Consider the following 23,887-nt stretch of genomic DNA (forward strand, 5'->3'; position numbering starts at 1 on the left):
CAGTTCCTGTGGTGTTGCCCCTCCTCCATTCTCCCACCCTATTCCTCCTTGCCAGCCGTTCTCTCCACCAACAACTTCCATTTCCTATCAGAAGCCCTTGTTTTCTGTTTTTGTTAATTTATTGTCTCCCATAGCCATCTTCCTGCAATTCTGCATTTTGAATTTTAGAACAGTGCTAAACCCGATATTACCAATTTCTCATATGACAATCTTTGTGGCTTTGACTATGGCCAACTATCCCTATTTTCCTTTGAAAACATCAACAACCTCTGGTAAAATCGATCACGCAATTGTCCTCTAATTATCCTCTCCACTGTCTAACTGGTGAAACTGTCCTTATTTTGTTTTCTTGTCTATCAAATCACATCCAGAGGATCACCTGCAAGGCGTTCTCATCTCTCTTGTGCCCCATTGTCTAGATAGCCTTCTTGAAACTACCTGTAGCCATCTATTTCTAATACACATACTACTCTTCAGAGGCATCATGCAAAGCCATAATGTCAGGTCTGCACACAAGATAACATCATATTTATTTCACTTTTCTGGATATCAGCAACAGTTCAGTGTATCTTTCCCTCAACAATTATGGGAAATACTGAATCCATCTCTGGATCTCATTACCATGGGAGCCTTCCCTGGAAAATAAGCCAAAATTTAAAAATGTGTTGTGCTAACAGAGACTGAATGACACTAAGGTTGCATATTTCCAACTCTGTAAAAATCATTCAACTCCACCTTCCCTCAGCTCATTTGCTACTGAAACCCTCACCAATTCCTCTGTTGTCTATTCTTATGTTCTCCTGACTAACCAATAAATTCAATAAGTAGTGCAAAAAACAGTAAAAATAATGAGGTAATGTTCATGTGCTGGTTCATTATCCGTTCAGAAATCTGACGGCCAAGAGGACGAAGTTGATCCTAAAACATTAAGTGTGTGTCTTCAGGCTTCTGTATTTCCTCCATGATGGTAGTAATGAAAAGAGGGTATGTGTTGCGTGGTGGGAGTCTTTAATGATGGATGTCGCCTTTTTGAGGCAGTGACTTTTGAAGATGTCCTTGATGGAGAGGAGGTTAGTGCCCACGATGGAGCTGGCTGAGCTTACAACCCTGTTCAGCTTTATTTGATCCTGTGCAGTGGCCCCTCCATACCAGACAGTGATACCACAGGTCAGAACGCTCTCCACAGTACATCTGTAGAATTTTGCTGGAGCCTTTGGTGACATACCAAAACTCTTCAAACTGCTAATGAAATATAGCCACTGTCATGCCTTCTTCTTAACTGCATCAAAATGTTGGGCCCAGGATAGATCTTCAGAGATGTTAACACCCAAGACCTTGTAACTGCTTGCCCTTTCTACTACAGATCCCTCGATGAGGACTATGTTCCCTTGACTCCCCCTTCCTTAAGTCCACAATCAACTCCCTGGTCTTACTAACATTGAGTGCAAGTTTGTTATTGTGACATCACTCAACCAGCAGATCTATCTCACTCACTCCTGTATGCCTCCTCATCACCATCTGAAATGATATCAACAGTTGTAGCATCAGTGAATTTACAGATGGCATTTGCACTGTGTCCCGCTACACATTAATGGGTGCAGAGGGAGAAGAGCAGCAGGCTAAGCATGCATCCTGGAGGTGTTGATTGTCAGTGAGGAAGAAATGTTATTTCCAATCTCCACTGACTGTAGTTTCCCAATGAGGAAGCAATGATTCAGCTGCAGAGGGAGGTACAGAGGCTCAGGCTTTAAAACTTATTGAATAGTACTGAGATGATGGTGTTGAATACTGAGCTGTAATCAATAAACAGCAGCCTGACATAGGTATGACTGTTGTCCAGGTGGTCCAAGACCAAGTGAAGAGCCAGTGAGACTGCATCTGCTGTAAACCTTATTGTGGTAGGCAAAATACAGCAGGTCCATGTCCTTGCTTAGGCAGAATTTAATCCTAGTCATGATTAACCTCTCAAAGAAACTTCATCACAGTTGATGTAAGTGACAAAACATGTCCTGCTCTCCATATCTGAAACTCGTTCATTCTTGTGTTTGTTAACTTACTCTGGATCACATACCATAAAACATCAATTTTAAAATCTTACTCTTGGTGTTCAATGCATTTGAAAATACATTCACTTCCAACCCTTAAAATTGTAATCTCACGGTTCTCCATTCTTGTGCATCTCAGATTTTAGCTGCTAAGGCTTCAGCTTCAGAGTTCCCTTCCTAAACTTATCTCCTTAGTCAAGTCTTAATCATTAGACTGATGTCATTTTATATGGGTTGATGCATTTCTTTTTCTTGGACACTGTTCCAGAATTAAGATTTCTCAGTATGTCAGAATTGCTAAATAAATACAAGTAGAATGAAGCAAGGAAGAAAGTGGATTAAGAGAGAAGACCGAAAGAAAAAAAAATTCTGAGTCATGCTATATTCAAAAATTACCTTCTGAAGAAATCTAATTTCTTAGCATTAAACCAACTAGCAGTTCATAAATGAATGTCTACTGAAACCAAGTTTAATGGCCTGAATGATACAAAATTACTTTTGCTAGTTTAAATTTTAATTTAATTAATCTGATGTGGAAGTGATTCCAGTTTGTTTTGTTCTCTTCATAGGTGTTCAATTTTATATTGCACCTTAGAACAGTGACTTATGACATGAACTGTACTGAAATACCAAAGACCAAATTAATTCAGACTACTGTGTAAATCCAGCAATTCCAATGGAGAGATTTATGTCAAGGTTTCCATTTTCCTATTCTAAATTAAACAATCTTGTGAAGGATGCCATGATGGCACAGTGCAACTCTATTACAGCTCCGGGCGTCAGGGTTTGGGATTCAATTACAACACCTTCCCATGTTTGTACATTCTTCCCATGCACATGTGGGTTTCCTCCAGGTGCATTCCAAAGCCGTACTGGTTATTAGGTTAATTGGTCAATGTAAATTGCCCTGTGATTAGGATATGGTTAAATGGGCGCGGTGCTGAATGGAGTGGCTCATTGGGCAGGAGGGGCCTATTCCATGCTGTACACATAAATAAATAAATAAAGGAATATTGCTATTCATGAAGTCTCTTATTTGCCACAATCTTGCAAGATCTTTGAAAATTAATAATGCCAGGTGACATGCACAAATTTATATAGCAATTTCTAGGTACACATATCAACATAGTGAAGTGTTTTAAACGTAGTACAACAGTGATCAACATTGATATCAATTGGCCAGGCTATGACAATAGTACCATATTTATTAGGTGGTAGCAGGTGGAAATGTGCTCTGCTGGATATTTCAAGCATTCATCCAATCAAACATCTTTTTTCCCTCTAGAAACCTATTGAAATCTGTGCCAAAGGAAACAAAACAGGACCTTGCTTAAAAAAAACGGAAGCAACAGCTGAGACTTGAAGAGAAAGAAAAAGAGTGGAACAAAAGTAGAGTGAATTCAAAGATAAACAAAATTAATCAAAATTTCAAGAGTTGGAGGAAAAGAAGGGTTGAATTGAGTTTTCTTAAATCTCTAATAACTGTTTATTATCTACTGGAATGAACTCCATAGATTAAACTTCCTTACTCTAATTGGGAGAAGGTTTACTGGTACCAAATTTGTTGCAGTGAATTTTGCTAATGCTTACATTCATCATCTTTCTGAAGCTTTGAGTTTGAGCCCAGTCTCACATTATGCTTGGCTCACGATTCATTGCACTTTGATTCCAGGAATGTTCATGTCACAGAAGCTCAGTTCCTCTCTCCAAACATGAGAACTGAGAACACAAGTTGCAGAGTCCATGAAAGTGCATCTGGAAGTCGTAGAATCAATTCAGGGTGGTGGTGAGTGAAGTTATCCTCACTGGTTTAGGAGCCCCAATGGTTGTAGAGTAAAAAATGTTCCTGAATCTGATGGTGTGGGACATAAGGCTTCAGTACCTCGTGCTCAATGGTAATGAACAAAAGGGCACTGCCTGGGCGGTGGGGGGTCCTTGATGATGGTTAGTTTCCACAGATTATAGTGGCAAATATGATCCTACTCATTTAAAGGAGAAAACTGACTGATTAGCCTAACACTAATAGTGTGGAAATGCTGTGGGCTACTGAAAAAAAGGAGATATTAAGACAAATGGAAAGTATGAACGGGATTAAACAAAGTCAGCAAGATTTTCTGGAAGGAAAATTAGATAAATTTACAGCAGATTTTTGGAGGTGTAACTGATAGAAGATATAAGGGAAAAGAGTGGAGGTAGTATATTTGCATTTTTATTTGATAAAGTCCACAGAAAATGTTAAGGTGTAGTGAAATTTAGTTGACAGAAATGAAACAGTAGGCGAGTTTCAGAGTAGCAAGCAGTGACTAGCGATAGAACAATTTGGATGAGGGAACAGAATGTAATTTCTTCACAGCTGCCAATGACATTTAACTGGGTGGGTTGTGAATCGTGAGCAGGATGCAAAGTGGCTTCAAAGTGACTTTGACACATAGTGCAAATGGAAAAAAACAAAAAACACGGCAGATGTGGTATAACATGGTTTAACTGGAAAGAAAAAATGGCAACATACTATTTATTAGCATGATACTGAAAAGTGTTGATGTAGAAAGAGAATTTACTTATTTTATTTAGAGATACAGCGTGGTAATAGCCTATCCGGTCCAACAAACACGCATCACCCAACTACATCCATGTGACCAATTAACCTACTAACCTATAAATCTCTGGGACGTGGGAGGAAACCGAAGCATGTGGAGAAAACCCACACAGTCACCGCAGAATATATCAAACTCCTTACAGAGAGCAGCAGAACTGAACCCAGGTCACCAGCGCTGTAACAGCGAAACACTAAGCACTGTGCTATGTTCAAAGAAAATTGTTCACTTTAACAGTAAATAATTGATGGGTCAAACTTATATTTTCTTTAACCTCCAAAACAAAAACTTCTCTTGCAAATACGTTGTCTGATCTGTGGAGTACTTCCAGTTATTTGGTTTAATTTTAGATTTCTTGCATCAGGAGCTTTCTGCTTTTGAACTTCATTCAAGAATTTCAGATATCTAGTCCTTACATTCAACAATATCATCAACCTGTAAAGTCAACTCTATTCTTCTCTCTCCACAGATACTACCTAGCTTATTAAGTACTTCTAGCATTCCCCTTTATTTCAGATTTCCAACATTCTTGGCGTTTTGTATCCCACAGTACCATCAACACTCTTTCTGCTCACTCGTTTGTTTCCATTCATCTGCTTCTATTAACATCAAATAGATCAGCAGAAGTTAACAACCCTTACTAACTTCTGTCTGCAGCGTCACTATTTGCATCATTTAGCCTCTCTTGATCTCCATCCTATCACAGGCATCCCCTTTGTTTTCTCTACCCCTCCCTCCTCTTCTCTGCAACTTAAAATACGCAGAAATATTAACTATATGAGTCTCATCACAAATACATTACTTCCAACATTTTCTGTTTCAAATCAACTCGTGGCAGTGAAGTTGCGGGATAACACAGAGATTAAAAGTGTACAATATTTAACTCTTTAATGGCAAAATTTATGTCATTTATTTACCTCGCACTGCTTACAACGGATGCTTAATAGCAGCATTTACGTCCCAGAAAAGGAAAACAATAGAACGCCACCATTCAAGGTGCGCTTACTGGGAATCGCTTCGGTTTAGCACCCTTCAAGGGTCTCTGCATTATTACAGTGGTGCGAATACCCAAGAAAATCTCAAACCTGTTAATACACTTTCCCGGTACTTCTGAATGTGGCTCTAAGCTTAATATTGAATAGTCAAATATAAAATCACTGGGAGTTGGATAGGAGAACTCTAGGTGTCTCATTTAACCGACACTTTATGCTGGAAATCGCTCTGCGAGGACATGAATGATGCTATATAAATGCAGGGGTTTTTTTTGTTAAAGCATGTGCTCTCCTTTAAATTGTATATCCATGCATGGAACACCCAGTACCATTTGTCGATGTACAATGCTTGGAACTAAGGCGCAAACGTCCTCTCCTGCCCCGGCCCGGTGACCCGCCTCCCCTCAACCCACGGCCCGAAGCTCAGGCCAGGCCTCGACCACGGAGACGAGCACAACTAAACCCAAGCCCGGGCCGACAACCCGAAAGCAGAGGAGCGGAGAGCTGGATGCCCTCACCTGATTGAGCTCGGTTTCTGCCGCGATCCTGAGGTTGGGGTCGATGGTGCCTTTAAGCGCCTGTATGATCCGGTTAGGATCCATTTTGTTCGGCCTCTACCTCAGCCGCCGTGCGGGCGACAACGCCACTCGGCAATTGATTGCGTCGCGTGCGCTTGGTGTTTTGTGTGTGTGTGTGTGTGTGTGTGTGTGTGTGTGTTGTTTTTTCCTCCCTCCGCACTATCGCGTCACCGTGCGTCACTCAGAGGAGGCGCGAAACACAACATTTAACCGGCTGGTGCCCTCCCACAGACGCCAACCCCGGTCGCCCCGGTAACGTGTGGCCATCTTGCCCCTCCGGCGGGTTGGCGTGACGTCATTGCGGGGCAAAATCAAGCGTTTGGCGACGGGCGTCTGACAGGCGGGTCAACTCTTTTTTTTTGAGAAGAATGTTTGTGGTCTCGGCAACAAAGAGCACCCTGCAGGGCACCCGGCAGATAGCCAGGCAAGTTCCTGACTTCAATCATAAAACATCGACGTTTTGTTCATGTCCATGGATGCTGCCTAAACAGCTCAGATCTCCGTGTTGCTTTGGATTTCCAGCATCTACAGGATTTCCCCTGTTCAATAATAGTTGGTATTTCCAGCTGACTTGTGCGGGAAATGTTGTCATATATGGTTATGCGTAAGTGGGAATCCTACCACTTCGCCTGAGGAATTTAAATCGATAATAATCTGGAATATTACCTTCAAAGGTTGCTCAAAGCTACGACTGTAGCGTGGTACATAGAAGGCAAAGGTGACCATAAGACATACGAGCAGAATTAGGCCATTCAGCCCATCGAGTCTGCTCCGCCATTCCATCATGTGTGATCCCGGTTCCCACTCAACCCCATACACTCCTTTTAGACTGCAGTGGAACTGAACCTGGATTCTGGTGCTGTAATAGCGTTACATGAACCACTATGATTAACAGAGATGTTCCAGAAAGTAGTCACTCAACTTGTGTTCAGTTTCTCCAGTGCGGGTGAGATCATGTGTTGAATACCCAGTGTAATGCACTCAACAAGAAGGGAGTTGCAAGTGAACTGCTGCTTCATCTGGAAGGACTAAGTCCCTGGATGGTGAGCAGGGTAAAGATAAAAAGGGAGATGTTGAATCTCCCAAATATCAAGAGAAAATGAAGATGGAAGCGTGAACTGGGACGTTGAAAGGAAACAGCCTTTTCTGGACTCCAGTTTTGGATAGAGTTTGAGCAGGGTGGGACTTTATTGACTGGATCTTTGAAGAATGAGGGTGATATCATAGATGTGTATGAGTTCATGAGGGCCTACAGTCATTTTCCCAGTGTGGGAGAATCAACTAGAGGGTTGAGGTTTAGGATGAGTGGAGAAAGATTTAGTAGGAGCCTGAGGGGCATCTTTTTCACCCAGAGAATGGCTAGTATATGGAATGAACTGCCAGCTGCTGGTTGAGGCAGGTATATTAACAATATTTGACAGATATATGCGTGGATAGGAAATGTTCAGAGGGATATGGCTGACCCCAGGCAAATGGGACCATCTTACAAGGGGCAACACCTCATTTTCCATCCATCTGCATTGATGCCCTCAGTCTTAATATTGAAATTAATAATTTCAGATATGGCTGTGCTTTTCTAATTCAACCTGCTTTTTTTCTGTCTCCAACTGGCAGTTTTCAAAGTAATTTTACCTTGACATCATGATCTACAGTCTATCTTAAATGTTTTCCCTCATAATATGAATTCTAACTCCTGTACATTAACCTATGAAGCACCTTTTCAAATGTCTTCTAAAATACAAATACACTACCATTTACAGATTCCACTCTACTGACTCTGCTTAATTACACCCACAAAGAACTCTAGCAATTTTGATTTGATTATCTTGAACTTCTCTGAATGACCAACAATTTCTTCTTTATTAAGCTCCAGCACCTTTTCAGTAGATATGAAGATAAGTATCAATTCCATTTCCCCTCTTCTTAGTTGCTTCTTCATGCTGAACATTTGTAGCATTTACTCTAGTTATAGATTTCCAGCATCTGCAGTTTTTCGTGCTCCCATAATCTTATGATTCCAGCCCTATAGATTTAGCAGTAAACAGTTGGAAGGTAATAGTCCCAGGAGTTTTCAATTATGACTTTAAACACGATGAAATCTTTGGACTTCAGTTCAAATATGGACATGGAAACCTTGTGCAATCTTTTACCTGCCCCTCTCCATCACCTGATGAATCAGCAGTCCTTATTAAATGTCATTTGGTAGAAGTACATGAAAATAGCTACCTTATATAGTTAACCAATTCAGTTACCAAAGGAATTCTAATTCAGTAAATAATGAAATACAGCATTTGTTGTTTACGTAAGAAATAACCGATTTCTTAAGGAATTCTGCAGTCCTATCATAAAAAAACCTTGAAATTTACATCAACTCCAGGACAACTTTAGTCTCTTCACTTCTTATATGAAAATGGTGGAATATTGACAATCAATGTATTCACTTATAACCTGCTAAGATGAACTTTATCAGACAGCCAGAAATTTAAACTTGTGAAGTCCCAAAATTTAAAACAATTATCCTTGGGCAAACTGTTTATACTACATTATGTAAATAGTTAATTGACCCAAGCATAAAATGTCTGAACCATATGCTCCCATTTACATAATATTGTAAACTTGTTCTGAATTGAAAGTTTTAACCCAAGCTGTTTGAATTCAATGTACACACAATGTTTTATAATATTTTCATGGATGTTACAATGGTGTTGTGGGTCATCTCATATTATATGTTACATAAAGCAAAATTTTCAGTTGTACTATTTTCAAAACAGCATTTTTTGGGTTTCCCTATATAACAGCAAACAAACACTCACGGCAGATTGGATGCCAATTAAGAGATGCTTTGTCATGAATGGTGTTAAAGCTTCTTAAACATTGTTGGAGCTTCATTCATCCAGGCAAGTGGAGAGTATTCCACGTCACTCCTGATATTCTTTGTAGATGGTGGAAACGCTTTGGGATGTTGGAAAGCGAAGTACTGGCGGTTTGATGTTTATTTTTAGAAGCTTTTTGTATGACGCATGACTCCGGGGTTGTACACCTAATGGGTTCTTTTTTTCTCTCACTTTTCTGCTTAGTAGGTTTTTTTTGTTATCACAAAATTTTTTTCAATCTTTAAGATAATGTCTTTTTTGAGACATTGTAAGTGTTGTTACTTCAATGTACTCGTTATTTTTTTCGGTATATAATAATAAGAAGATTTGAAAAGAAAAGTGAAGTACTCAATGCAGTACAGCATGCCTTTGCAACGCAAGTCAGGCAGTTGCTGTTTTGGGCCGAGACCCTTCTTCAGGACTGGAACGGATGACGCCAGAATAAAAAGGGGGGGGGGGGGAAGAGCTGGAGGGTGATAGGTGAAGTCAGGTGGGTAGGAAAGGGGCAGGAGAGGAAGGATTTTAAATTGGAGAGGGATCATAGGAGAATGGGAAGAAGGGGAGGTGATAGGTAGGTCAGAAGAGGTTAGAGGCCAGAGTGGGGAATAGAAGAGGGGAAGGGGAGGGAAAGCATTTTTCACCAGAAAGAGAAATTGATATTCATGCCATTAGATTGGAGGCTACACAGATGTGATATAAGGTGTTGCTCCTCCACCCCGAGGGTGTTCTTGTCTCAGCACAAGAGATGTGACATGTCGGAACAGGAGTGGGAATCAGAATTAAAATGTTTAGCCACTGGGAAATTCCAATTTATGATGGTTCTCACCAACGTAGAGGAGACCTTATTGGGAACATCAGACATAGTAGATGACCCCAGCAGATCTGCAGGTGAAGTATTGCCTCACCTGGAAGGACCGTCTGGGGTCATGAGTGGAGGAGGAGGTGAATGGGCAGGTGTAGCAATTTGGCTGCTTTGACCTACTCTTATAACCAGCATACCCATGTGGCTGATGCAGTTAATTTCTGGTCAGTAGTAATTCCCAAGATTGTTAAATGCTGAAAATGACTGGGTGTAGGCCACTACCCTGAGGAGCTGTTGCAGTAATATTTTGAGGCTAAGATAATTGGCCTCCAATCATCATAACTATATTCCTTTGTTCAAAGTACAACCCCAGAGACATTACTGTTGGCTTAGTTTTATAATGATTCTTTTCTACCCACTCTGACAAATGTTGCCTTGATTTCAAGGGAATTTACTCAACTTGCTTCAGAATTTACTTTATTTATCCAATCCTGGATCAAGGCGAAAATATAACCAAGATGCAAATGGACCTGGTGAAACACAATTAAGCAGGTTAATAGTGAATAAATATTGCTTTAATTTTCCATAATTTTGCTGGTGAAAACGAACTGTGGAAGCGCTTGTTTGCTCGACTGGATTTGTCCTGATGTTTTGTGGACAAGACATTTCCAGGTAACCTCACATTATTGGATAGTTGCCAATGTTGTGACTGCAATGGAACGTTTTGGCTACAGATATGCTTGTTTTGCGTTAAGTCTCTAACACCACAGTTTGGATATGTCCAGTCACATTTCTTTGTTGAACCTGCACTTCATACTATTTCCTGGAGTGAATTAAATCAACAGATTTCTGTGAGTCATTAATCTTAAGAGGAAGCCAGGATGCATTATCCGCTCAGTACTTTCAGATGAACACAGTAGCAAATGTTTCTGTTCTTAGGCACTAGGACGAGAATGTTCTTGGAGACTTCTTCCAGTTAGCCATTAGGGAAAATATCATGGAATATGTTTTCAGAAAGACCTATCTTTTTGACGAACACTGAAGCAAACCTCAACTCTTCAACTCAGGTCTGCTTACATGTGAAAGGCCCAGGCCCGATTCCACTTTATGCTCTATTGTAAAATAATTTAAATTCTTGAAGTTAAAACAATAGTGTTTTTTCTGCAATCATATTTTGATTCTAACAATGAACTATATTTGTAGTTTTAACTATGTGTATCGAATCTGACATCATCTTTCCCATCTGCAGAGTAATGCAGCACAGATACAAGTTCTTTAACCGAAGAGTCCATACCAACCAGCTAGCCCAATTTCCTGCATTTGGCTCATATCCCTCTAAGACTGCTCCTCTGAACTTTTTTCCATGTACCTAACAAAGTGCTTCTTAAATGATACTATTGTACCTGCCTCAACCACTTCCTGTCAGCTTGTTACATATAGTCACCAACCTCTGCATGAAAAAAGTTGGCCCTCAGGTCCCTTTTAAATCTTTCCCCCTCACTCTAAATCTATGACCCCGAGTTCTGGATTCCTCTACCCAGTTACCATCAATCTTTTCTATGCCTCTCATAGTTTTAAACTTTTATATAAGGTCACTCCTCATTCCCCTTTCTCCAAGGTATAAAGATCTATCGTGGCTAAACCTTCCCTATAACTCAGGCCCCTTAACCTGGCAACATCCTTCTGAAGCTTTTCTGCACTTTTTCCAGTTTAACCAGATCTTTCCTATAACAGGGTAACCAAAACTGTACACATCACTCCAAGTGCAGCCTCACCAACAACTGCAACATCTGTCCTAACATCTGATTGTCTTTTTCACCACCCTGTCTACCTGCAACACTTTCAACTAATCATTTGTACTCCTGGGTCCCTTTGTTCCATTATTCTCAAAAGTGCCCTACCATTCATGAGATTAGCTTCATTTATCACATGTACATCAAAATAATACAGTGAAATGCATCATTTGCATCAAATCAGCAATAAGATTGCGCTGGGCAGCCTGCAAGCGTTGCTGTGCTTCAGGCAACATAACGTGCCCACAACTTACTACCCCCAACCATAAATCTTTGGAATGTGGGAAGAATCCCGAGAATCCAGAGAAAACCCATGCAGCCACAGAGAAAACATAAAAACTCCTTACAGAAAGCACCGGAATCAAACCCCGATCTTACAGTTGGTGCTGTAAAGCATTGCACTATTAAGCTACCGTGCCATCGTTTGTGTTCATAGAATCATAGTTCCCAGCATGTCCTTTATGCTGGTTTGACTTTCCAAAATGCATCACCCCACACTTAGCTGTATTAAAATCCATTTGCCTTGCTCTGGCCCACTGCCCTAACTGATTAAGTTCCCAGTGTAATCTACAGTAACCTTCTTCACTATTAATACCACCTCCTAATTTTGTATCATCCATTATCTTTCTGTTCAAACCTTGTGCATTCACATAACAAAATAACAATGATTTGAGCACCAACCCCTGCAAAACACCTCTAAGTCACCGGCTTTCAACAACCTTCAACCATCACACTCTGCTTCCTACCTACAAGCCAATTTTGAATTCATAAAATTGAAGACTTGCAGAAATCAGGCACAAATCGTTGATAACTTTGGTGCAAGGCTGACACTGAAATGTACTATTCACATCCAACATGTTTTTAATTGTAAGCTACGGCTCGTGGAGAGGACTACTTCTGGGCAACACAACCTACTGTTAACATTAATTAACAAAGATGGGAGAGAGTGAGCATTATATTAAACATACCAAATACTCTGCAGATGCTGGGGTCAAAGCAACACTCACAACACATTCACCTTTCCTGCCTATACCCTCCATCACCCCTTTATCTTTCCCCTTACTGGTTTTTCACCTGGCACCAACCAGCCTTCTCCTTCCCACCTGCCCCCACCTTCTTTATAGGGCCTCTGCCCTTCCCTCTTCAGTCCTGACGAAGGGTTCTGGCCTGAAACGTTGACTGATCGTTTCCACTGATGCTGCCCGACCTGCTGAGTTCCTCCAGCGTGTTGTGCATATTAAACACACCTACATTTATTCAGAAAGGGGAAAAAAATCATGAGGTGATTAACAAAAATGTAAACTGCAAAAATTTGACACCTAGCTACAAGAGTATCAGAAGGGGTGACCAAAAGTTTGATTTAGTTTGAGTTTTAAGCAGCATCTTCAAAGAATGCCAGAGAGCTAGAGTTTCGAGAAATGATTTGAAAACATACAACAAGAGCGGTGGATGTATGGTTATCGTTGCTGAGGCACTTAAAATTGCAAATCCTAAGTAACAGAATTGAAGCAATCATAGATCTCATTGGTTACAGCACTCTATGAGTTATAGTGGTCAGGGAAGGGAGCCAAAGGCAATGACTTAATTTCCCTCTACTTCATTTAAGGACATTTCTGATTTAGTATCAGAAACAGTGTGGATAGAGAGAAAAAAAACAAAGACAGTGTAAGAGTTGAGAGAGGTGATAAGGAGGAGTTAAGTATGGTTGGTCATTGTAAATATTAGATTTGCAAATAATCTCACTAAAGGGCAGCATGTAGATAAGAAACAGGAGATTCAAGAATAGTTCTTTGGAGGCAGGTGTAGTTGGGAGGCTTCAGAGGCTTAAGTGGAAATGGAATTCACTGACTAGAATTCAAATGGAAAAGCCAATATACCTAGCTAGATTTAAGAGGAGATGTATTAGGAGGTTATCTGTTGTATTCAACAATGACAGGACACCAGTGCGAGAAGGTTTTTAAAGTGGTAAAGCTATGCACTGGGGCAGTTCCACTCGCTCAACCTCAGGCGTCCGAGTCCAATGGTACGATTAGTCATCATAACTGGGGTCTTCCTTGGTTACCGTGGATGACCACAACTTCTTCTGTGCCTTGCTATGCCCTTCACTCAAAACAAAGTGCCGAAGAACTGCCTTCTTGGTTGGATCTCCGATGATCTCATCTGTGCAGTTGGCCGGAGCTGACTTCCTACGCTAGGACAGGCATGTCTCTACTTCATTGGAGTATGACACCCACCCAGCCACCCTCACCTGGTTTAGCCTGCTAGTTGAAGTGGTGTACTGGGGTGCGGCTGCTGTCGCCTGCAAGCAGCTACTTGGAGCCACAGATGAGAGCTGGGTGTCTGGTGGGATCCAAAAGTCAATGAGGTTCCCCGGAATGGACAAGACAGACCCCTTCACTGGAGGTGCTACACCTCCATGGACATCCCATATACCCCCATATTAGGAATACAGTGTGGTTAATCCAATCAAAGCCTGAGGAAGAGAGATTTTGCCACGGTCACTGCCACACAGAATATCAGTGGTGATAACAATAAAGGTCATGTTGGTACTAGGGTGCAAAACCAATTGAAGAGCATCAAACATGAAGTTTTTAAAAAGTTACATATGGATTTGGAAGACAACATGTTCTCAAAACGAGGCAAAAAAAGAGTTGAAGATGGGGTGGTAATTTAGAACGACTGATGTCAGGGCTGGGTTATTTTTTAATGGATATGTAATGATGGCAGAGATAGCTATTGTGGCAAAATTTAAAGGACAAGAGATTGCTGGAAGTGAGAGTGAGGAAACAGATATATATCAAAAGAAAGTGTTCAACGTAAATACAGCAGCAGATGAAATTGAATCTAAAGCCATCATAATATTCTCGTCAGAGAAATTCTAGTCCTGAATTACCAATTTACCTTTCTCAGGGCATTGTGCTCATTATGTTTAAAGAATCTTTGTGGTAAATCACTTGTCATTCTCACCTTGAAGATTAATTCTGCCTTACCAGACAAGGTCCAACAAGTAACAAAGTATCAAATTTGTACTAAATATTAGGCATCTGAAAGTATTGCTCAAGCCTTAAGTACAGTTGTGTTCATAGCTAAACCTGCCCAGTATGCCCAGAATGCTGCAATATTTAGCATTATATTAAGATGAAGAATCTTATGCAATTTTTTTTATTTTAATGCAATTGTAATTATGACTGCTAGATTTACTTGAGATGAAGAAATGTCTGAATTGTTCAGCAGGCAGCAAGACACTGTTAGCGGCACTCAGCTAATTTGTTGGGGAAAGTATATTAGATTGTCAGACTAGTTTTGCGAAAATGAAGACCATTAAATTCTCTCACTTAATGGATGCTCTTTGTAGCCACCAGGTCAGTTTTCCCTGTCCCGAGGATAGCCCCTAAAATTAAAGCAAAGCCTTTCAATATTAACATCTGAAGCCATTTTCACACATAAAAAATGGAACTTTACACCATTTTTCTAGCTGATTTTTTGAGATTAGGTTAATAGGGAAAAAAATCAAAAATGATATTTCTGGTCTTTTGCTAAGCAATCATGTCAAGACAAAGAAATAACACTGATGTAAAGAGCAGTTATAATCTATTTTAGTGGGAGGTGAATAACCTATATAATTTATTCCCAAAAAACAAAAGTGTGTCATATTTGTGTTGTATTTAATTTTTCAGTAATATTTGAGTAATATTGTAAATATATTATTTGATTAACTATTTTTGTTTAAATAATTACAGGTTTTATGTAAATGTAAATGGCATACATCATCACACCTCCATGTCATATGCGTGTGCCTTGCTTAAAGTAAAAACGAAGTTAGACCTGCATTTCTAGCTTTGTGTTTCCTTTCAATTAGTTTTTATGTTTTGGAGTTACAAAACATAATCTTTTGGATGTAATTATTTTTGTTTACTTATCCAAGAATAAGTCCTTACTCTAATTTGACATTGAGAAGAATCACACAAAAATGCACACGGGTAATTACACACAGCTTACTGGATCTCCGCACCTGCAGCAGACAACTTCCTTCATTTTCAAAGGCACTTTTCAGTACGGAAGATAAAGACAACAAAAGGGTGGGTAAGGCATACGTTTGAGTACTTCATTTACCCACAGTACCCAAATTTTGAGAGAATATTTTATTGTCTTTTTCTGACATACATTTGAACAGTGGTAAACAATATATATTTCTATCCAGGAAACAGCAAATGGACTGCTTCCTGTAAAAATCTAAGATGTCTCAACAGTCGAAGATTACACCCCTTACATAAGGCAAGATTTACACTGTATTTCCGTTCCAGTTAAACAGATGATGGCAGGGATCGCATTCTTCAGAGGAAATAAAGTACGAGTTGCAACACAAAGAACATTGCACCTTTAGTCATACTAGTTTGAGTAAAAATACTGTACAGGTTTAAATGTAAGCAAGGCATCAACAGTGAGGCTGTCATACACAAAACATCTCCACAATATGTACTTTGAACACTTGAGTAATGGTTGTACCTCATACAACTGGCATGATAATCCATGCACCCTCAAGACACCATGTTTTACTTTAATTTCCAAAACTTTCACCAGATGAAGTTCAATTTCCCTCAGAATAAAAATGTGCCCTGTATATCCTTTAATGACATGGGAGAAGGCATGATTAGTGCCAACAAAATGCTGTTTGTTTGTCTATTGTATCTCATTGTGGGAAGTGTATACTGTAAACTGTAAAACTATGCAAACTTGATTGTGGTGGTAATTTATTCATGCGTCTTTCTCATTTGTGGTAAGGTGCCATGACCTGCAAAAAGAAATGAGCCGGGTCAGTAAATTTGACTTTTCTGCTCAAAGCCCCTCGTACAATGTACCAATTCAAAGGCTCCAGTTATCAGGTGCAAATGGCAGAATATCTGACTGCTCTGCTGTCATACCATTGTAATGTATAATGAAAATGAATCTAACTGAAGGTTGTGGGTTCAAGTCCAACTGCAGAGATTTGAATCAATGGTTTGGGACAACACTCCAATGTGGTGCTGGGGGAACGTTGCTTTAGCACAGATACAAGTCTTTCAGAGGGGATGTTAACCCACCTGACCCACTGCAACTTGTCTACTACTAATGCAGGTCCATGGCCGACATCATCTCTGAGGACCTGCACTCATCTTTGGCGGGCACCATCTCTCGGGACCTGTCATGTTTGGCGGGCACCATCTCTCGGGACCTGCACTCATTTTTGGTGGACACCATCTCTCTGGATCTGTACTCATTTTTGAAGCATCTATATAACAAAGACACCTACATCAGACTGCTATTTATGGACTGCAGCTCTGCCCTCAATACCATAATTCCAAGCAAACGTACCTCCAAACTCAATAACTCCTTTTGCAACTGGATCCTTGACCTCCTAAACCACAAACCACCATCAGCAAGGCCTGGTAGCAACACCTCCACGTGATTATCCTCTAAAATGGTGCCCAACAAGGTTGTGTCCATGGCCTCCTACTTTACTCACTATACACTCATGACTGCATGACAAGATCCAGCTCTAACTCCATCTACAAGTTCACTGTCGTGGGTCAAATCTCAAATAATGATCAGTCGGGAAAAGGGAGGCAATGGTGAGTCACGTGACATGGTGTCATTAAAACCACTTTTCTCTCAATGTCGGCAAAACAAAAGAACTGATTGTTGACTCCTGTTTACATAACGATGCTGAGGTGGAAGTGGTTGAGAGCTTCAAGTTCCTGGGTGTCAGCATCTCCAGTAGCTTGTCCCGGTCCAACCACGCAAATACAGTGGCCCCTAGGGCGGCACGGGGCATGGTAGCAAAATGGTTAGCACAACGCTTTACAGTACCAGCCACACAGGATCAATTCCCACCGCTGTCTGTAAGGAGCCTGTACATTTTCCCTGTGACCCTGCTTGTTTCCTCTGGGTGCTCTGGTTTCCTCCCATAGTCCAAACATGTACCAGTCAGTAGGTTAATTGTTCGTCATAAATTGTCACGCGATTCGGTTAGGATTAAACTGGAGGTTGCCTGCTAGGTGGCATGAGTCGAAGGGCCAGAAAGGCCTATTCTGCACTGTATCTCAATAAATAAAACAAAAGCCTACTAGCACCTCTCCTTCCTCAGGAATCCGATACCAGAGTGCCTGCACGGTGATACGGAACACTGCAGAGCTCAGCGTTCCCGTGCTTACTTCCCCTCTGTACAGTATTCCTGCTTCCATCTACTCTGGTTGCACCAGACAGCATCAGCACACCCGGAAAGTGGGAAAATCTGTCGGGGAACTGGCTGGATAGGAAATGTTCCTGTTTACCCACCTTTTCAGCGTTGTTCACTCCAATATTTAAGCTACATTTTGCACTTTAAGTACATAATAATCCCTTGCATCAGCTCACCTAACTCTATCCTGATTTAAGACACGATGTCACTCCACACTTGTCCATTGTGTTCCACTCCTACCTTGTCCTCAAGCATGCTGTTCCCCTTGATAAAAAAAACATGCTAACTCTATCTAATCCTATTATTTCCCAATTGCACTCTTCCATTTCCTTAGTAGATTGAAGGAGTTTCATTATAACGCAAGTCAGGCTAATTAATCTGTAGTTGCTCGTTTTTACTCTCATGTTCTTTTATCTTTTTTGGAGTTATATTTGCAATCTTATAATCTGTGAAAATTGTTTTCAAATCTGTGGAATCTGCGAAGGCATATCTCCAACATCTATCACCAACACATTAAAGGACCTCAGGACACAATTCATCATGCCTTGAGGATCTATTAGCTTTCAATCCCCTTTCTCTAATATTATTTTGAATTATTAACAATTCCCTTTCAGTTCTGCACTACCTTTGGACCTATTATTCTCCATTACTTCTTGGAGGTTTTCTATAATTTATATAAATTCACAGAATATATTTACGCCACTGCCATTTCCTCATTACTCTTTTTAGTGTTACTCCTCAATGGATCCACATCAACTTTTGTAGAGTAAAATATTTTAAGTTTTTCTGATTCTGTTAGGTATGTTTGGTACTCTCCCTTATTAGTTTCTTCACCCTACTATGCTGACTTATTGTGTTTTCTCAACTGTCCACTTTGCTTCTCTTTTTTGGCAAGATTATGATCTAATATTATCTTTAACTCCTCTTCTTCAAGACCTTTTAGAATAGATACCATCATATACCACAGCAAACTTGTGCTTCATCCTTATAATTTGCTTTATTTAGATTTTTAAATTAAAATTGTAAATAATTTCATCCATGTTATGATCATGCTTCAAGAACCCTTAACTGCAAGACTCCATTATGACCAAATCTTAATTTCACAATACTAGATCTAGAAAACACCTCTGCTGTTGGTTCTTTAAAATACATATTTTTGTTTACTTGTTTATGTTAAAGATCATTATGACGTCTACATTATCTGTCTACACCTGCTACTAATTTTCTGATTTTACTCTGCCCTACATTGCCACTCCATCTGAGGACCTATTGAAGACTCTTACAAATGCTGGTTTCCCCTTAGCTCCACCCATACTGATGTAACCCACTGATTTTCCACATGAAGGTCATTTCTCTGCTACCTATATCCCATTCTTTTACCAGTACTATCTACCTCTCGAAATGTATCCCGGAATATTTATCTCCCAACCTTGTAAAACAGCTATTGGGCCATATACATATAGAAATAAACACGTTGCAAATTTAACTATATTGTTATGAATGCAATATGCCATCAAGTTTTTTTTAAGAAATACACTTCCCCAATCCTGAATATAATTGGGAGGTATTAAGTTTACATGCACTTGATGCTAGTCATCATTACATATTTTGTTCCCCTGTATTATCACCTTGTTTTCTCTTCAGCTTTCTAAAATTTCCCTCACTTGCATGAGCCTCTCACCACTATCTAGTTAAACTCTTACTGAAACTCATTATTGGTCATTTCATCCCTAATTCAGTGAAACGAACCCAACAAACCCACAGCTCCCATTTTTCCCCCCCAGATGTTCTGCTTGAACCTCAAATTGAAGCCTCTTCACCCACACCTTCAACTGTCTAATCTAACTGGCTCTACTAATTCGTATATGTATTTGTAATTCAGAAATTTGTGGTTCTGCTTTACAGTTTGGGTGCCAGCCATTTAATTCTTCATGGATCATGACAGAATATTTTCAAAAGGTAACTAAACAAAGGTTTTTGAAAATAGTAATATCTGACTGGAGGCATGGAGTTCATTTTCTCCATTATTTGCTGGTCACAGACATTGCAATAACTTTATAGCCAGTGATCCTGAGGGCAGTTTCTTGTTAAGATCATTCAAAGACAAGAGTGACCACAGCATCAGGAAGACCCCAAATACTGCAGGGCCAAATCAATCAACTGGAAGAGAGCCTTCTATTAAGAGTGACGACAAGCAATATGGTCCAAAAACTTCCTAGTCATCAGAAGATTTGGCCTAATAATATGTATAGATACAGAAACAGTATACATTGATTATTAGTTTCCAACCTGTTCCTTCCCATTCAGTACCATAGATTAACAAAGAATTCAAGATAAATATTAGCAATGGTATCCTTCAGTTAGTTACCAAGGACTTCAAATATCTGAAACATAGGGACACTACCGTTTATCACAAGGCCCTGGTTGCACAGCCCATTGATTGTTCAGCAGATACATTCTGTAGTCGAGGCAAAAAAATGTACAGGGGATGTTTACAAGAAAAAGGATATGTTGATTGGATGAGATGGAATGATAAAGTGTTTAAGTAAATGTGCAGAACTTACTCGTACCCATTTCTATAGAATAAATGTGATGTTAGATTCAGTAGGTGAGTGATTCTCAGCACTAGCCAGGCACTATGAACTCATTTACTGCTGAAATTAAATCATCTCCGGTTGCAAATTTAAAGCCATGTTTATTGTAGAATGAGAACAAAAAGAGAAAGAATGAAGTAACAGAATATGAATAAAGTCAAGGCTTCATCTTCAGCATTATGCTTTTATTTCTGCCTTCCAGCATCTGGAGTATTTACTTTCAGTGTAAAACTGGATTTAACACTTGTCAGACCTACAGAAAGCTGCAAACTGAAAACATTGTTGCATGAGGAAATCACAACTTAGTAGATCTTTCACTCTCATTTCACAGCATTCAGCATCACAACTTAACAAATTGGCTTTGACCAGAACCGAATACTGTATAGAATTTGGTAAATATCAACTCGTGGATACAGTGAAGCTTATTAATGAACTAATTGGCCTTGCCAGTGAACCAGACTGTCCTTCGTGTCTAACAGTCAGTAACATATTCCCAAATGAAGAGGATGATTTTTCATTCCAATTACATCAGATTGTTGTGGTAGTGTGAAAAGTTAGACTACGTCACTACATTACCTCTTACTACATTAATTCTGTTAAAGTACTTCTTGTGCCTCTTTAAATCAAGAAAATATCAATTTGAAACCTTTGAAGTTCAGTCTGGTTAAGAAAATTGACATGCAGTGCCATGCCCCAACCAACATGCTTTATGAAAGAATAGCGTAACTGCACATTCTAAAATGAAATCAAGTATGATACCAGGTCTAACATTATCTGGAGAGAAAGTTAATATTTAAATGGCCTTTTCATTCACCCTACCTTTGTCTCTAGGTGATGCACTTTTTTTGTTTTAGTTTCAGAAAACAGTTGTAATTTGCAAATTTAAAGTAAGTTTTAAAAACAGAAATGGAAACTTATGTTTCAGTCTGATCAGTATGGATAGTGTTGTATCAATGACACAACTAACAGATGGAAATCAAACACACAAGCCCAGCACCCAAAGTCACATCTAAAATCTGTTCTTCCTATCTAATAAATATTAAGCTGCCTTTTGGGAGAGAACAGATGCTGGGTTGTTTAAATTGTCTCCTTTTGCTTTAAATATCTTTACACCTTTCATGGTTCAACTCTTTCAACTGTATAGCAATGGAGAGGAATCCAACGATAGCTACCAAGCTAAAACAGGATTTAAATTGCTCATTTGCTGCTTTATTGAATTTAAATTTGAGAACATGGAATATTCAAGAACAGTCCTAAAATAACTAAGATTTTTTAAAAAACTGCAGATGCTGGAAATCTGAAATGAAAACGAAATACTAGAAACACTCAAGGAAGCAACATCCAAGGAAGAGAAACAATAGTTAATCTTTCAGGCCAAAGATGCCATCAGAACTGATAACTGGTCACCAAGCTGAGAAAAAAGGATTACTGTTTCTCTTTGCACAGATGCTGTGATTTGCATTGTGTTCCAGCATTTTTGTATTTTAGCTGTAAATCAGCGGCTTAATCTTAATTCAGACCACCAAGTTCTGTTGGTCATGTGTTCAAACAACCACAAACTTAAATTTAAGCGAATGTTCTCTAATGAATGAGAAGACACTTCTGGATGTTAGGAGACCAAAAAGGTATCGACACAAAATGATAGAACATAGAATAAACAGTACAGCACAGGCCTTTCAGCCCACAATGTTGTGCTGATTCTTTAACCTGCTCCAGGGGTTCCAAATTTTTTTTGTGCCATGGACCAATACTATTAAGAGGTCTGTGGACCCCAGGTTGGGAACCCCTGACCTACTCTAATATTGATCTCACCCATCCATCCCACATAACCCTCCATTTTTCTTTCATCCATGTGCCTATTTAGTAGTCTCTAAGTGTCCCTAATGCATCTGCCTCTACCACCATCCCTGGCAGCAGGTTCCATGCACGACCTGACATATTCCCCATAAGCAGTACCACTGTTTCTAAACAATCTATCAATTTGTTTTAAGCAGTTAGACTTCCGCTTGAAAAATTAATCTGCTCTCCCCAGAGAAGATTACTGTATTTTCTTTCATTTGGAAACTGCACTCAGTAAAAAAAAACATCAATAGTGAGTAAATGTAAGTATTTGTTCCAAACAAACTCAATGATGTTTGTTTCATCTCAAGTTATAGACTTAATAAGCAATGTTGCTAGCAACTAACACAACCAAACCACATGCAGCAACCTTCTGTTACACAATCTACCACATAATTGTCTTCTACTGCCAAAATCCTAAATTATTTGAATCGGGTTGAATTGATTTCCATTCATTCTCAATTTTTGTTAAAATCAAGAAACACATGAACAAATTGCAAAATAACTACTCAAATAACTACCATCATTCACAAATAGCAACAACTATACATCTTCAATAAACTAAAATCTCCCAAGGCGTACCACAGGAGTATTAAAACTTTGACAGAACAGGAGGGGCTAGGATAAGCTTCAGAGAGACAGGTAAAAATTAATTAAGGCAAACATCAAGTTATCAAACATTGATGGCAAATTCAACATTGATATAGAAAGCAGACCATATCAATGGAGATACCCCTCCTTTAAAAACAATACATCACAGGCTGAAATTGAGAAAATGGAATGGAACTCAAGACAACATTTTTAAACTAGTACAGAAGAGTTACACCTAAACACAATCTAGTTTAAACCTGAGAAGCTAATGAATTCCAAGCTGCCAAACTGGAATTTTTCCAAATACTTAACTCAAATTCTTTATGATTAATAGTCTAGTGGATAAGAACACTTTGCATCCACCACTGAATCACTTCACAACTTGTAGGAAGAAGTTTAATTCCACTGACAACTTGAAAGCACATACAATGAACACTGCTCTGATTTGCAATGCTCTTGCATTTTGGATTTATGCTATTTTGTATGATTTTTGAAAGTTCCCTACTCAAAGAGTATCCAAATGGGACACTTCCATCTCATTAAGGCATGATTACTTCATTACAAAGTTGCATCCTTCCATAAACAGGCATTCTGGTTCTAGATTAGATATTGGACAAGTCACTTTTCATCTTTTGTGAAAGATTATATGGAAATCTTATCATGGCAACTCTAGCTCTAAAAGTAGAAGAGCCAAGGTCTCTCTGGGCCACACTCAACTGAAGATTTCAAGTGAGATGTTGAAATAGCTTAAAAAAAAGCTAGATGATTTGCATGGAAGGGAAAGAGAACAGATGGGGCAAAGATCATTAATTATATTTACTCAGTCTTAAAACCTGGTTTCAGAACTACCTAGCTGGACACATTTGGATACACCGCAAAGATACATCTGTAAGTGTCTGTCATTTTAGGAGCTAGTTCATAGAATAGTAAAATGCTACAGCTTCCACTTTGGTCACCATACCATTTTAC

At 39.4% G+C, this 23,887-nt stretch overlaps 1 protein-coding gene across 3 annotated transcripts in view; it reads right to left on the reverse strand.

Annotated features, from left to right (window-relative positions):
* ipo8 (importin 8) overlaps positions 1-6,308 on the reverse strand; it is a 134,262-nt gene extending 127,954 nt beyond the window's left edge. For 2 of the 3 annotated variants that reach the window (XM_063058238.1, XM_063058236.1), the window contains exon 1: positions 6,150-6,308. In XM_063058238.1, coding sequence (XP_062914308.1) covers positions 6,150-6,233 — 84 coding nt within the window. In that variant the 5' untranslated portion in view covers positions 6,234-6,308. The remainder of the gene's footprint in view (positions 1-6,149) is intronic. The other variant, XM_063058237.1, reaches the window with a different exon arrangement.
* Between the last annotated feature and the right edge of the window lie 17,579 nt (positions 6,309-23,887).

This window comes from Mobula hypostoma, chromosome 9 (genome assembly GCF_963921235.1).
Source record: "Mobula hypostoma chromosome 9, sMobHyp1.1, whole genome shotgun sequence".
NCBI lineage: Eukaryota > Metazoa > Chordata > Chondrichthyes > Myliobatiformes > Myliobatidae > Mobula > Mobula hypostoma.